This window comes from Gallus gallus, chromosome Z (genome assembly GCF_016699485.2).
Source record: "Gallus gallus isolate bGalGal1 chromosome Z, bGalGal1.mat.broiler.GRCg7b, whole genome shotgun sequence".
In the NCBI taxonomy this organism is placed as follows: domain Eukaryota; kingdom Metazoa; phylum Chordata; class Aves; order Galliformes; family Phasianidae; genus Gallus; species Gallus gallus.
In genome coordinates, this window is record NC_052572.1 from 50,748,049 (window position 1) to 50,762,662 (window position 14,614).

At 35.1% G+C, this 14,614-nt stretch overlaps 1 protein-coding gene across 11 annotated transcripts in view; it reads right to left on the reverse strand.

The window, feature by feature from the left end:
• Positions 1 to 14,614, reverse strand: part of PAM (peptidylglycine alpha-amidating monooxygenase) — a 129,190-nt gene that overhangs the window by 33,284 nt on the left and 81,292 nt on the right. For all 11 annotated transcript variants that reach the window (XM_040656387.2, XM_040656383.2, XM_040656382.2 and 8 more), the window contains 7 exons: positions 13,428 to 13,476; positions 12,869 to 12,936; positions 12,096 to 12,176; positions 11,905 to 11,981; positions 11,505 to 11,608; positions 6,718 to 6,905; positions 5,434 to 5,502 (listed from right to left, as the gene is read on the reverse strand). In XM_040656387.2, the coding sequence (XP_040512321.1) occupies positions 5,434 to 5,502; positions 6,718 to 6,905; positions 11,505 to 11,608; positions 11,905 to 11,981; positions 12,096 to 12,176; positions 12,869 to 12,936; positions 13,428 to 13,476 (636 nt within the window). The remainder of the gene's footprint in view (positions 1 to 5,433; positions 5,503 to 6,717; positions 6,906 to 11,504; positions 11,609 to 11,904; positions 11,982 to 12,095; positions 12,177 to 12,868; positions 12,937 to 13,427; positions 13,477 to 14,614) is intronic.

The window sequence follows — 14,614 nt, forward strand, 5'->3', positions numbered from 1 at the left end:
ATTTCAGAAATTTCTCTCTTAGCACCAAAAAAGCACCCCAACACTGAAAACATATACAGAATTTTTCAAACATACATATTTTACCTTAATCTAAACATGCCTATTCTACTTCTTTACACATCCACAGAAGTTAACTCTGTTCTCTGTTTCAAGCCTCAACCTTTCTCCACCAACCTATAATATTTTAGTCATCTACCATACTGAACGCATCTATTCTCTCTGAAAGCAACACACAAGCTAGCAAAAAGTTAACTTTTGTTTAAAAAAAAAAAGTTATGATGATGTTATTTAGTAATTCTCTATGCTTGTATGTGCACACATGCACATGCAGTAACTTATGGCAACTGAAAATAATTTAAAGATTGACTAGCCATCCAACAAGTAATAAAGACCAGAACTAAGCATAATTTTAATTCAGCCCGGATTTTGTACATGCTACAATGTAAATTTTTCTTACTTAATGCATGCAACTTTTCCAAAGAAAAGTTATTATGCAATCAATGAGCAGTCTCTACTTGTCACATTTAGCTTCTTTCACAGAATATCCTAGGCATTCCTGAGCGAACAATTTTACTGAACAGACTCTTCCCTAATATTTATATTCTATCTATGAAATGACTACACTAAATTACTTCATTACCACAGCCTGTCCCATGAAATTAAGTTCTGTAACTGCTACTATGATTATAGCCATTACTGACACCTAGTATCCATTTATTTTGGGTGTTCATCTAGAAACATTTCAAAATCTGATTTCAGTGGTACTTAACACTATATTTCATATCCCATATTCAAACCATTACTACAGTTAGTTCCAGCAAGAGCTGTTTATATGCAAGACAGCCACAGTTGCTTGTTTTACCAGCAGCAAGGGGGGGGGGGGATTGTCCCCCTCTGTGGCCCTTGTGAGGCCACACCTTCAGTACTGCATAGAGGCCTGGGGTTCTGAGCACAAGCCAGTTGTGGAACAGTTGGAGTGAGTCCAGAGAGGTCATGAAAATGATTAAAGGTCTGGAGCACACCCTTCTTAGGAAGGAAGGTTGAGGGAGATTAGCTAGTTCAGCCTGGAGAAGAAAAGTCTCTGCAGAGATCTCGCTGAGGCCTTCCAGAAATAAAAGGGAGCTTATCAACATGAGGGAGAGTGACTTTTCAAATGGGCAGGTAGTGACAGGACAAGGGGAACAGATTTAATCTAAAAGAGGGGAGGTTTAGATTAGATTCTGGGGGGGAAATTTTTCACTCAGAGTGTGGTGAGGCACTGGCACAGGCGCAGACAAGCTGTGGATGCCCTGGAGGCATTCAAGGCCAGGTTGGATGGTGCCCTGGGCAGTCTGATCTAAAGCCTGATTTAATGGATGGCAACTCTTCCCACAGCAGGGGGTTCTAATCAAATGATCTTTCAAGTCCCTTCCAACTCAAGCCATCCTATGATTCTATGATCTTCAAAGACTGGAGTCTGGAATAAAAGACCATTTTACAAGATATCATGAAATTGCCTTATACTATGAAGATACATTCTTTTTACATCATTCTCTGTTTCACTCCCTAGATACTTCTGACTTCCAAAACAATGAACTACTATGGAGAGTTTTGTACAAACTTACCACCAAGACTGCAGTTCTATGACTATAGGCAAAGACCAGCTTTATAAAAACTAACTTCTGAACTGATATAGTTCCAAAAATTGCTTGAAATGCAAGAGGTTTTAATGGAATTTCAGTTAACACATTCAAGTGTAAGAAGGTCTAACTTAGAGGGGACACTCAAAAAGAGAGATCCTGAATTCCCTTCTATTGAACTTCAACATTTGAGCTCCTGGAATAACTTGTGTTCATGTTAGTCACAAAATAATAATGAGGGAAAAACCCAAATACTGCCAGTAAAATTACCAATACTGAAAACAAAAGAATTACAACCATGTCTTCCACTTCAGATTTTAATACAACAGGCAAAATTATACAAGCTATTTTTCAGTACCAATTCATAAATTCCCTAAGCCAGACACAAGCAAAGATGTACTTTTCTCAGTATCACTGCACATAATAATATCAGAAATTAAATGAACTGAAAATCCTGTTTTTTTTTTACCTCTCCAGTACACGTGCAAACAACATATACATGTATATGCACACACCTGAAACAAAAAATCAACTCCAACTTTTGTTTTATACATTGCAAGCAAATGTTCTGTACAAGACAGTATAGAAATATTCTTTTTTTTTCCAAATTGCTTAAATGTTTAAATTACATTGGCCTTACCAGAAAAAATATTTGACTTTTATGCTTCAAAACCTAATGCACACAAAATGAGCTACCAAGCCATAAGCCATGGGCCAGCAGTTAAAATAACATATACTTGATTCATCATCACCTGTATATTCCTTCTTGTTATTAAGAACTGATTCCTGCTATTGTGCCTACATACCTTTCAGTCAGCTGTATTACTGCTTCAGTGTCAAAACAAATCTAAGCTGCATTATGCTTTTATATAAACATAGTCTCTGGTATGCCACAAGCTACAGCAGGGATAGTCTTGGGCAATCAGAATGAAACACACTTTGGACTTTCTTTTTCCCACAAGAAAAGAGACATCTGTGGAGAATGCTATGAAGACACAATAGTTTTTACAGTACTGTATCTATTGAATCTAATTTATATAAACTTCTACTGATGAAGAAAAAATAATGCAGCGGGCTTTTTTTCTGGGGGCTGGAGAGTTTGTTTCAGCAGGAAACACTCAAATATGACACTCAAATATGAATAGAAGCCTAAACGAATTGAACTTCTAACTAACTTTCTATAAACAGTTTATCCTCATCAAGCTACTGCACTGCTGCTTCAGAAACAATAAAATGAGGTCAGCTTTACTTAGATTAAGTTTAGTTCAATTTTAACATTACAGGGATTTAGCTTATTCTTTGTGCTGAATGATGGTTCAGTTTAAGACGAATACTGCCTATTCTAGTCTATTTACGTTATTTATTAATGCACTTCTCATAAGTGAAGGTGATGAAATCAAGAATTTATAGTAAAAGCAATTGTAACTCTTCAAGTACTAATATAATGAACTGACTGCACGCAAAATACATATACTAACCCCACACCTACCTAGGCAATTATGTTACGAAAGCATTATTACCAAGCTGATATTTACAAACAGAAGTTTTTTTCTGTTTTCCTCTTTTGATGTAAATGCTCAGATCTAATAGTAGGCACACCAAAGTTTGCCTCTAGCCCCCCAGATCCAGATTTGATAACCTTTCCAGGGCAACATGACTATTTTACTTTTAGTAAAGTAATAATGTTCATTTTGGTTACCTGAAGCTAACAAAGGTAAAATGAAGTTACTTCAGCAAAATGAGTAATGAAGAAAAGAAAAACAAACAAGGTAAAAGAGAGTTATGGAAAAATTACTGAAGTACTATATTCAAAATTAATTAAAGACTGAATTTACTAAGCAGCAGGACTAATCAAAGCATGAGTTTGGTCCTTTTTTGTCCTGAAGATGATCCTTTCATAAAGATGACCATTTCATGCTAGACCATAAAGAAAAATTTTATATTATAACCTTTACCACATTATTTACTTGCTTTTGCATTGGTGGGATCTACCACTGCCACTGAACTTTGGAACCATCACACCATTAAGATCTTCAGATGCTGGCTAACTCATTAAGGTTACTAAAGAAGGTGGACAAGACCACTTTTAGGTCCCAATTTTCCATCTGTATTTTATCACATGTCCATGCAGCTAAAAAATATTTCTAAAAGAGCCATGTAGTTTTCTCTTTATGGAGAGAATAAAACCAAATCTAATCTCTTTTTTCCTTTGCTTACACAGATAAAACAGGACTGAAGTTTGAGGTACATCAACATGAAACTTAAGCCAGGCTCCTGTAAATGATGGGAGAATTTATCTTAAGCTAACAGCTAAGAAGATGAAACAAGATTCTCTCATTGCAGCTACTATATATTGGTATTTCTCATCAGGACACCAACTAACTTCAAATGGACAACACAAAATCTGTTTCCATAGAAACACGTCAGATGAGAATGTACACCAACTAGTGGTCTAAGAAAACAAAACTAGATTGCAGAAATGTGCCTTTGAAACACATTTCAAAGACATATAAAAAGTATTTTAGAGACAGGATCTTGTTTCAAACACTTTGTTTCAAACATAAGTGAATTCAGTAAAACACACTGGTCACAAGATCTTCAGCCTAAAACTCATGCACTTACTCAAAGTAGCTTGTCAATATAAATCTTTATGTATGTTTGTAAGCAGTTAGTTCATTCTTCTCTGGAACGGGCTTAAAAATAAAATATTTTTAGAATTATATCTAAGAAATCCAACTTAAAATTAACTCAGGTAAGTTTCAGATACAGAATTGTAGATGTTGTCTCTAGCAGTATGTGGTACCTTCAGTACCATGCGAAGCCCCTTATGCTCTATAAGCTAGTTTTTTAGTAACTGACTTAATTATTCAACTTTTCAAAACAGAAGTGTATAAAGAAAGTCTAACACCTCTGGGAAATGCTAGGCTAAACATTTAGGGGATGTTCATTTATACACTCACCTAATCTTTCATTACAAGTCAAAGAAAATCTATTATTTAACTAGTACCACAGCAGTATAGCTTTTAAAAATATTGCCTTTGACACATTTGATGAATTCATACTTCTTTGGCAATCCAGTTTCATAACAGTCATCCCACTAACTTTACATTTTGTACTACAAGAACCACAAAGTTTATAGACTCAATAACATTCAAGTAAAACAAAATGGAGCTCCAGCTGACAAGATTTTGTCCTTGTGAATAAGACTCTGGATACTAAACCACTATCTACCTAGTAGTAACATATGATCCAATCCAGAAGCACTGTTAAGTACAGACATATTAAAATATCTCTGAAATCTAAGCATGTCAGCATATTTCTAGATGTTACAGCAGTCATGGATTTGCTTTTTCCTACAAGTACTGTACACATCCATCCATGAGTTGTTACGCACGTACACAGATATGTATAAGCTGTGAGAAAGAATTTGGTATTACACACTAACAGCACTCTACCCACTGCATGTACTACTGACAGTGAAGAGTAATAAAACACTAAGTATAGAATATATGGATGATTTTGAAGAATAGGAGAAGAGAAAGTAGTAGATTGCATGAATTATCACATAAAAGAATAGGTAATGAATTCTCCTGCTTTTAGGCTGCCACAATTTCTTTGTCCCTATTCTAATAAATTTTACCTACAAGGCTGTATATAACTTCCGGTAGTATTAACAGAATACAGCATTATAAATTGCATCAGCTAAAGGAAAAAAGATTTAAAATGTCATTTATCTTTAATAAGCAGAATTTTATTTAGCAGTATTTAACATTAATAAGTTCCTTATTTGAAGATGAAATAAACAAATACATACTCTGATCCAAAATCTCTTCCTCTTCTCCCTTTGACAGCTGCAAAGAACTTTTATCAGTATCCTTGGTTTCTAAAAGAGGGGATTTAGAATAAGCTGTTAACTTTAGCATGTGAATGGAAATGAACAACATCTGCTAGAGGAAAAAGCCCTTCTGAAGTCAGTATTTTTTTTTTTTTTTTTTTACCTTCTATCAATAGGAGGCATACCAAACAATATAGCAGTACAAAAACTGGAATGAAAAAGAAAGATCTATTTGCATTTGTAACAGGATTGTAGGAGAGGTTTATGCAGAAATTTAGATCTTTGTCGCACCTATCTATCCATCTACATAGATAGAAACATTCCACAGCTGCAGTAAAATCTAAGGTTTTCGTATTCTCTTGTGCTTTTTTTTTTTTTGAAGCTGTTAGTTTAAGAACAATATACGTAATTGCCAAGAATTTTTTCATATGGACCTTTGTGAAAGGGTAGCATAAACCTACTTGATCAATGGTCAAAGCCCAATTTAAATGGCAGCCACAGTGATGTCAGCGAAAAAATATCACACATCATTCAGCTAGTCCTAAAATTAATTAATTGCTGGTATCAAATATATCCAATTTCTACGAGTTTTAGTGTCTATATAATGCAAAAGACTGCCCAACAGCGGTGCAACAAATGACTCCAATATAATCAGCTCCAGCATGAGATACAAGCCTAGTTCTGTCCAGGCAGTATTTTGCCATAAATAATTATTAGTTTTCTAAGCATCTGGTGAAATATACTGCTTTACAGTATTTGCTGCCCTGCGTAGAACTATTCTTTACAATGCAATCATATCAGCAAAATTACTTCTGAATACTACTACTGCAGTACTACACATGTACTAGTATCTAATAGAAACATTTGATTCCTCCAATAACAAGGCACTAGGATCTAGAAAACTTTAACTAAGCAGGAAACAGATAGAAGCTGAAGTAACTATTAAGAAATTGTTTATTTAAAGTACTGATATCTATGTACCATAGCAACAAGGTCAATTTTTTTTTTTGTTTACATAGCTCACAGCTATAAAACCGTGTTGGAAATTGAAAGTGAGTATAAGAAGAAATAGACAAAAGACTGTGGAAGACATTTTGATCAAAATTAAGAGCAGAAGGTCAAGATGCTCTCTAATTAACAATTTCTGTTTTATTCAAAATTGCATTTCCTTTCTATGAAAATTTATCATATTAATGTAAAAGAGAGACATCAGTAAACATAAAAAGTCCCACATGAAATGGATTTCAAGTTTTTTTTTCATACCTTCATGATGCCCATGTGCCATCTTTAGCATATCAGGCTTGACTGGAATAGGAATATTTGCTTCCTGTGGTATGTTTCTGAACATCTCAGGGTTTGCATTCTGCGTGCACGTTGTATACGAGACAGCATGCTTGGCTTCCATATAGTACATAATGTAAAAATTACACATTTCATCATTGGCTGTTCCCCTGCAGAACAAAGAAAACATGCAGCAGTTAGAAGAGAAAAATGAGCTCACTATAGCTTCTATCCAATCCATCTAACTTAACAGAATATTTAAAAAGTTGCAATGAAGTGCTTCTAAGTCCCTCACTCACTAAAACTTTTCACAGCTTCACTGCTTAAAGTTTCTTTCATTATATATTCTCTCTTTCTATAACAGAGAATAACACCTTGCACAAGCTCCCCAGATATCTCAGGAATTTCTAAGAATTATGCTTTGATTCTACAGAAAACTGCATCAATGATTTAAACTGCTCTTTCCTCTCTTTTCTCCAGAACAGTCTTCACATTCCCCAATATATCATCAACTACATATATGTTCTGATGAAAAGAGGCAGAACTGCACCATTAATGTTGTCATAATCCATACAATTCTGACACCCAGGGGCAAATCTAATCTAAAATAATTGCAAATAATTTCTGTGTTTAATTTCAGCAGTTATCACTTAAGACAGCCCTTCCATGTTCAAGTACATCAATTTGTTGGCCACCCTCCACGGTGTTTCTAACACAGCAAAATGTGATTTCATTACGAATTAAGACACCATAAATAACTCCTGAAGTTAAGATGGCATTGCCTTCTTGAGAACGACTTGATCACAAGCTTCTGCAGGAACAAAATATGTACAAGAGGAATGATTACACACTAGGCAAAATACAGTTCTTTGTCAGGCATGTACTTGAAACAGAAGAGGCTCTTCTGTATTGCTACATAATCCTGCCTTCAATAGAAGGATCAGCTGGTAAAAGAATTTTTCAGAAAAACATTACTTTATGGGGCAGACAACACAGAGGCTCTTTGCAACTGTGATCTGTTTCTGTTTATTTATGCCATACCTTTTATTCATAGCTACAATTCTGACAATAGAATAAGCATAGAATATTAAAAACAAAGGTTCACCAAATAAACAAAGGGTTTTATGTTAAATTTTTTAATCAGCTCTCACAATTAACCACTGATCTTATTGTCATAAAATGACATGGGGGTGGCCTATTAGCTATGTGTGAAAGACGTCAGTGCTGACTTTTCAAGCAACATCCTGAAGCATTCATTTATTCACCATAGCAACAATGATGACACCAGCCAGAGGGGGGACAGAGGGAACATGGGAGAAGAGACTTTTTCAAAAGGGGAATTGGTATTTTTCCATGCACTGAAAATTTACGGTCCCTTGGAGACCACAAAAATCAGATTCCGACTTGGCAAGCTCTGCTTAAGCTTTTAGCAAGCATTCTCTTCACTTCTGGACTTTAGTATGTGTCACCATAATTGCCTCCAGCAAGAAAAGAGGATGTGGAACTCGCATCAACACCAGTTCACCAGACAAGTTACTGTCTAAACATTGCCAGGTTAATTCTTTCATATTTACTGTAGTTTAAGAAAAATAGAGAAAAATACTGATAACAACAGTTTTAGTAAATTCATGGAAAACACAGAATCCTACCATTAGATACTTGAGCAACTGAGAAATCTGTAGTTTTATGAAGGAGTTTAATGCGTAGAAATGAGGAATTAACCTAAACAAAAATAATCCTGTAAACCACATTCATGTCACAACCACAAGTACCTACAAGTGCGTACAGATTGTGGTATACGATCCATACACAGTGAAGTACAATAAAACAGAGGATGACCAGAGGGCTGAAGCACCTCCCCTATGAGGACAGGCTGAGAGAGCTGGGACCTTTCTGTCCGGAGAAGACTCTGAGGAGATCTTATACCAGCCTTCCAGTACATGAAGGGGGCCTACAGGAAAACTGGGAGAGACTTTTCATAAAGGCAGATAGTGACAGGGCAAGGGGAAATGGCATTATGGTGAATAAGGGTATGTTTAGCCTAGGTATTAGGAAGAAAGTCTTTACTGTGAGGGTGGTGAGACACGGGAACAGGTTGGCCATTGAGGTTGTGAATGCCCAGTCCCTGGAGGCATTTAAGGCCAGGTTGGATGGGGCTTTCAGCAACCTGGTATAGAGGCAGGAGTGCCTGCCTAGAGCAGGGGAATTGGAACCAGATGATCTTAAAGGTCCCCTCCAACCCAAACCATTCTATGATTCTACGATTTGGCGCCAATTATCAAGATAAAGCAGTTAAGAAAATCTTGAAGACTGAATTGGAACATTTTGTTACAGGCATTTGAACATTCTCCGGAAGGATACAGTATCTATTTACTTTTAAAATATAAATCCCTGAGAATTGTATTTTTGTAAATAAAAATGTTTATTTTTGAGAGGAAAAGACACAGGATATGCTGTTTTCCATTGTCCTATGTAATACACTGCGCACTGCAGTGGGATAAACAAGTAGTCACTGTGGCCAGTGGCACCTTCCTTTACAAAGACACCATCTTTACATTGACTGGGTTCCAATCCTTCAAAGTTCCTTAGACTGGCAGTAATATTCTACTTAACACTGTATCAACTTCAGTGTTTACTCTGAAACATCATAAACTTATCCATTATAAAACAGTGGTGCTTACATGGAGTACTTACTGGTCTTTACCCAGCCTCCCCCCCACACCCGCGAAAAAAGCGAATTTTTTATTTTTGAATTAGGTATTTCCTATATATAGGTGATTTCCTTGACTGAGGAATTCAACCCTCTATTATGCAATCCAGCCAAAATGGTCAATTTACAAAAACTGTTGAAGAGATTACTCTTGCCTCACATCTCTACACCACAGATTTTAAGCCTGTGATCTTCTAATTATCATGAAAACATACGTATTCAACTGCATTAGCAAAATCAGGTTTCATTTCTGAACCCTTGTTTGCCAAATCTTATATACAAGGGCTGCTCTGAAAGTAATGCCTCCTATTTTATTGTGTTAGCCCTTGAATACAGAGGCACATGTTGTTAGTATGAGGTTGTACCTTCCCACCAAAATTCTGTTATATTCTGTTGCCTTATGATGACAGAAACACAGAGGAGATCAGACAAAATGGTGCCTGACATGGACCCGTGTATAGAGCAGAGCTGAGTCACTGAATTACTCCATGTGGCCACAGTGACATGAAAGACAAGCCACATTCTGGATGGTCATGCAGATAATCACAAGTGTGGTATACAGGCTCTTGTTCTTTCCTTTTCTTTTCTTTTTTTTTTGATATATACGATCTTACAGCTTTCCTTTTGGGCTTGCATTTCCTATTTTTTCAGTGTTTAAATTTGGAACTCAACATTTCTTGTATGGATGAGTCATTCTGAATAGGAAGTCAAGACACGTGCAATACAGGGGAAACATTTTCTGAGATTTAAACAATTTCCATGTATTTTATTTTAGCTGTTTATTATCCTTTCATGCGCCCAGTATTGTGAATACATCACTTTACATTCATTCACATCATATTATGAAGATAGTTGCTTCCCCATACTTCCTGACCATTTAAGCTTCCACAGTGTTCTGATTTTTGTGTAACAGTTTAAAAGCTTCCTTCAAATGCTTGCATTTTTCCTCAAAACAGACAGTAAAAACTATGTAATACAAGATCTTATTACTTTTGCATTGGAAGTTCAATAGCACATTCAAAGAAAAGATGTAGTTTTCCTAGGACTGTTCCTTAAAACTGTGAAGTTTAAAAATAAACAAGAACTACTCCAGAGAAAGTTACAGAAACACAACAGTGAATTTTAGAACTTAAAATCTGTATTAAATAAAGGTTTTGGATATATTTTTGTTAGTATTAAAAAACCTCAATTTGTTCTTGCTCTTTATTTTAACCATGGAACACCATGGAAAGGTGTTAAATTTGTGTTGTACTCTTAGCCCTCTACTGGAATGCAATCTTAGGTTGTGGAAGCACTGAATAAGTCATCCCTTGAGGCACTGCTACATCTACTTCTAGAAAGCATACATTTCAGTAGGGTATTTTCATACATTTTTTGTATGTGCAGTAAATTAGCTTAAAGAACCGGCACCAGTTAAGAGAATATTAATAATGCACGTTTGTCAACTTGGTCTTATAGCACTCTGTCCATCTTCTTGGGTGAACAGCATGACTGACAAAAACAATTTAGATTTTCCTACTTATTATCAACAATCACTTATAGTTTAATTGTTTTTTTTTCATAAAATGTTGCCTTTTTTGTCAAAATGAAAATATACAACTGTTTAAGGTTAGATTTGATGATGATTCAATATTCATCACTATCTTAAAATCTTACAGAATTTTTTTTTTCTGAAATAGAAAGAGAAATGACAAAGTTTTAATGTTTTATTTTAAATGACCAGTAACTTCAATTAGTTTAAAATACATTCTTTAAAATTGATATTCTAATATTAGTCTAAGAGTAGAATAGCTAGACATCCGAGTGAGGAGTCTGATAGAATAGCTTCACCTGAAAAGTGTTCTGAACACTTCAGAAAAGTGATTATTCACAAAACAAAGGCCCTAAATATTGACTAACAGAGATAAAAGTCTTGTTAACTAGATGGCAAAACAGATTACTCCAGAAGAATTTAAGTTTGATTTAAATTCCTTAGAAGAGTAAAATAAAAGCATTTCTTCATATAATGAATATACTGGATTAAAGAAATGTTTATAAAGGCAAAGTAGAGCAAGTTTACCCTATATGTGTCTCTGTAGTTCTGCCTTCACCACTGAACACACATCTAGCTGCTAGGATATCATCATAGCTAACATCAACAGGATGTTCAACTGGATAGAATGCCTGAAAGAGAGAATGAGTCACCCTAATTAGTAAAAGCTTCCTATATTACTGACGTCAGTATACACACACAAAAACAGTACTACACATCCGAAAAGTAATTTCATAAACGTTTTTGCATCATAAGTAATCACAGTAATGCTTGCCAGCATTCACGTCTAGAGGCATAATAATGTGCACCAGTGGAAACATGACGCAAATCTAAGGCGTGTGATATCTGTTTAACTTCTTAGTTTTAAATGAGACAATTAGAATTGAAAGCTATAGTAAATAATAATAAAAAAAATCCAATAACCAACCTGTGGTACTTGTGGACTCTGTCTACCAATTAATGTCCACTGACCATTTCTCACTCTGTATCCACTCACTACTTTACCTGGAACACACAAATATGCATGTGAACATGGTTTACTTCCAAGAAGTGATGCTGCAGGTCCAGTATCATGCCGTTAAATTATTGGTATATTTAATATTGCAATAAACCTCTTACCTAGTCTATGTGTATGAACTCTGTAGGCAAAAAGGTGCATTGGAAATCTTTTGTAATGGCAAGCAATATCTGCATCAACCACTGTTAAAATATGGTAATAAACACAAAAACATTGATTACTGAACAGAGAAAAGCTATACTACTACACTTCATTTAGTGTAAAAGTACTTTCATGCCTACACTAGGTAAAACAGAATTTTAATTTAATTTATTGGTATTATTCAATCTAAGTTTTGGATAAAATCTACTGAATACGATTCTGAATAGAAAATGCTCAGAAATTTGTTTTTACAATGTATTTTCTATGTTTTAACTTCTTAACTGACTAGACACATACGAATGAAAGTTTCAAAAGAGCAGCTCCTCACAGAAATTCACATATTGAAATTGACCTTTCATGTAAATCACAAATACATAGCATAAATACAAATGTAGACAAAGAAGTAGTCAAATTTTATCGATTTGTGGGAAAGGGGATAAAATAAGCAGGACTTTATCAGTAAAATACTGCTTTAAAGGACAACAAATCAAAGAAATACTTTAGAGAAGCTCAGGGACTCCAATGTTGCACAGATCATTGCTGTTTTGTACAACACTTATCTACAACATTGATTGATTTCCTTTGCAAAAGTAGGAAATGTGGTAATTCATTTCATTATAGCAATAAACTCTTGCACCAGTATGCCTCTGCCACATTTGCATCCATGATCAGCAGAAAAAAAATAATAATCAGATACTGACATTACATGTCCCTTCGTAGAGCTACAACTTACCCTTCTCACCAGGTGGTATTACAGTGTTCACAGACATCATTAGATACATTCCAGCAATCAAAGGCTGCCTGCAATTCAAAACCCAAGCTCTTTTAAACAAGCCCTTTGTAAAACCAGACTATAAGTGACACGATATACAATACTGTTTAACACCACTAATTTCTAAGTGTTTGATTACTTGTGAATCTGTGCTACAGAACCTGCTGCACAACGCTTCCTCTTCCCTCCTATGTTACATATTGAACTACAGTTTTTAAAGCACCTTCTACAAAGCAGGTGAAATAACACAATATGATTACTGACATAATTACTATTCTTATCCCGAATTTCTCATTGTGAACCTCTTAACCTGGATTAATTGTGCACTGACAGCAACATATCACCAAGTCTTATGAAAGGAATAAAAGCTTTTGCCAGCAGATGATGCTTCAGAATTCTTAATATTTTAAGTTTGTCACATTTTTACTTCACACACTTCAAAAGAAATCTAAGGGATTTCAATGTCTTCTCTTCTGATAAAAAAAATTGTAATACGTTCAGTATTTTTAATTAGACTTACTTTTGATGAGTTAGATGCAAAGTTACACCAGAACAGTCCTTGTGTTTATCTGTACAAATAATGAAACAGTTTAATCATTGTCAACTAAATGTATGCAAAAGTACTGTACACTAATAACACTATTCTGGGATATAAAAAAAATAACAACAGACAAAATAAGTTTTAACCTTTCTATTTTCAGTAAATCATTCTTGTGGAAATATTACTCAAGTTTGACCGAACCTGAATACCACTGTCCTGCATTAATAGCAAAATCTGTAACATATAGCTTTTTATACTCCAGAGCTTTGCTAACTGCATTTCTTATCACTAGAAATTGCAGACCTTTAAGAAATAGTTTTGGGGAGATGAAGCCATGCCATTTTTGCAACAGCTAGAAAAACTATTTTGCATTAGGAAAATTGTATTTTGACAAAAATTAGGGGGAAAAAAAAAGCAGTCCTGGGAGTTTAATCTTTGTTCTGCAAGAAAGTGATGTTATGTCAACAAAAAATAGCTTTAGTGAGAAGGATATAACTCTAAAGCAAGGAAACATATCCTTTTACCCTGTAAGTTCAGAAAAGAAAGAGAACAGGTTGCCATGCATCTGCTGACAAGTAGTAACTTCAGACATATTTTCCTCCTGTCAATACGTAGGTAAGATTCAGAACTGAAAAAGCAGTGCATTTGAACAGAAGAAAGGATAATGATTACAGTGGGACTACACAGAATAAAATGAATCAGTAATTTTTTTAAAAAGCATTAGTCACAGCAGTTCATTTTTAAATAATAAACACTTCCATATCTAGAAATTGGAATCAGTCATTAACTGCAACAACAACAAGGCAAACTTTCACCTGAATGGTAGCTCTCTCATCCAGAGTACACCTGTAGTTTCACTCAATGCTTGGAAAGAGTATCTAATGAGAACTTTTGAGAGCAATCATGATGAAACAGATGGAGAGCAGCTGAAAATTCAAGCCATAGTGCAGAAAGAGAACTGATACAAAGCAGATGGAATTCAAGTGTCTTTCTTCAGCTACGCATAATACTGCCTCAGATATAAAGACTTAGGTACCTGTGCTCTGTGTAAGGGATCAAACATGGGTTTGATAGAGCACTGACAAATGCAGAAGTTCACCTACAATCATACACACAGCCACAGCCAAGTCAGACAGCCATTCTCACTTTGTTGCCTATATTTTAGC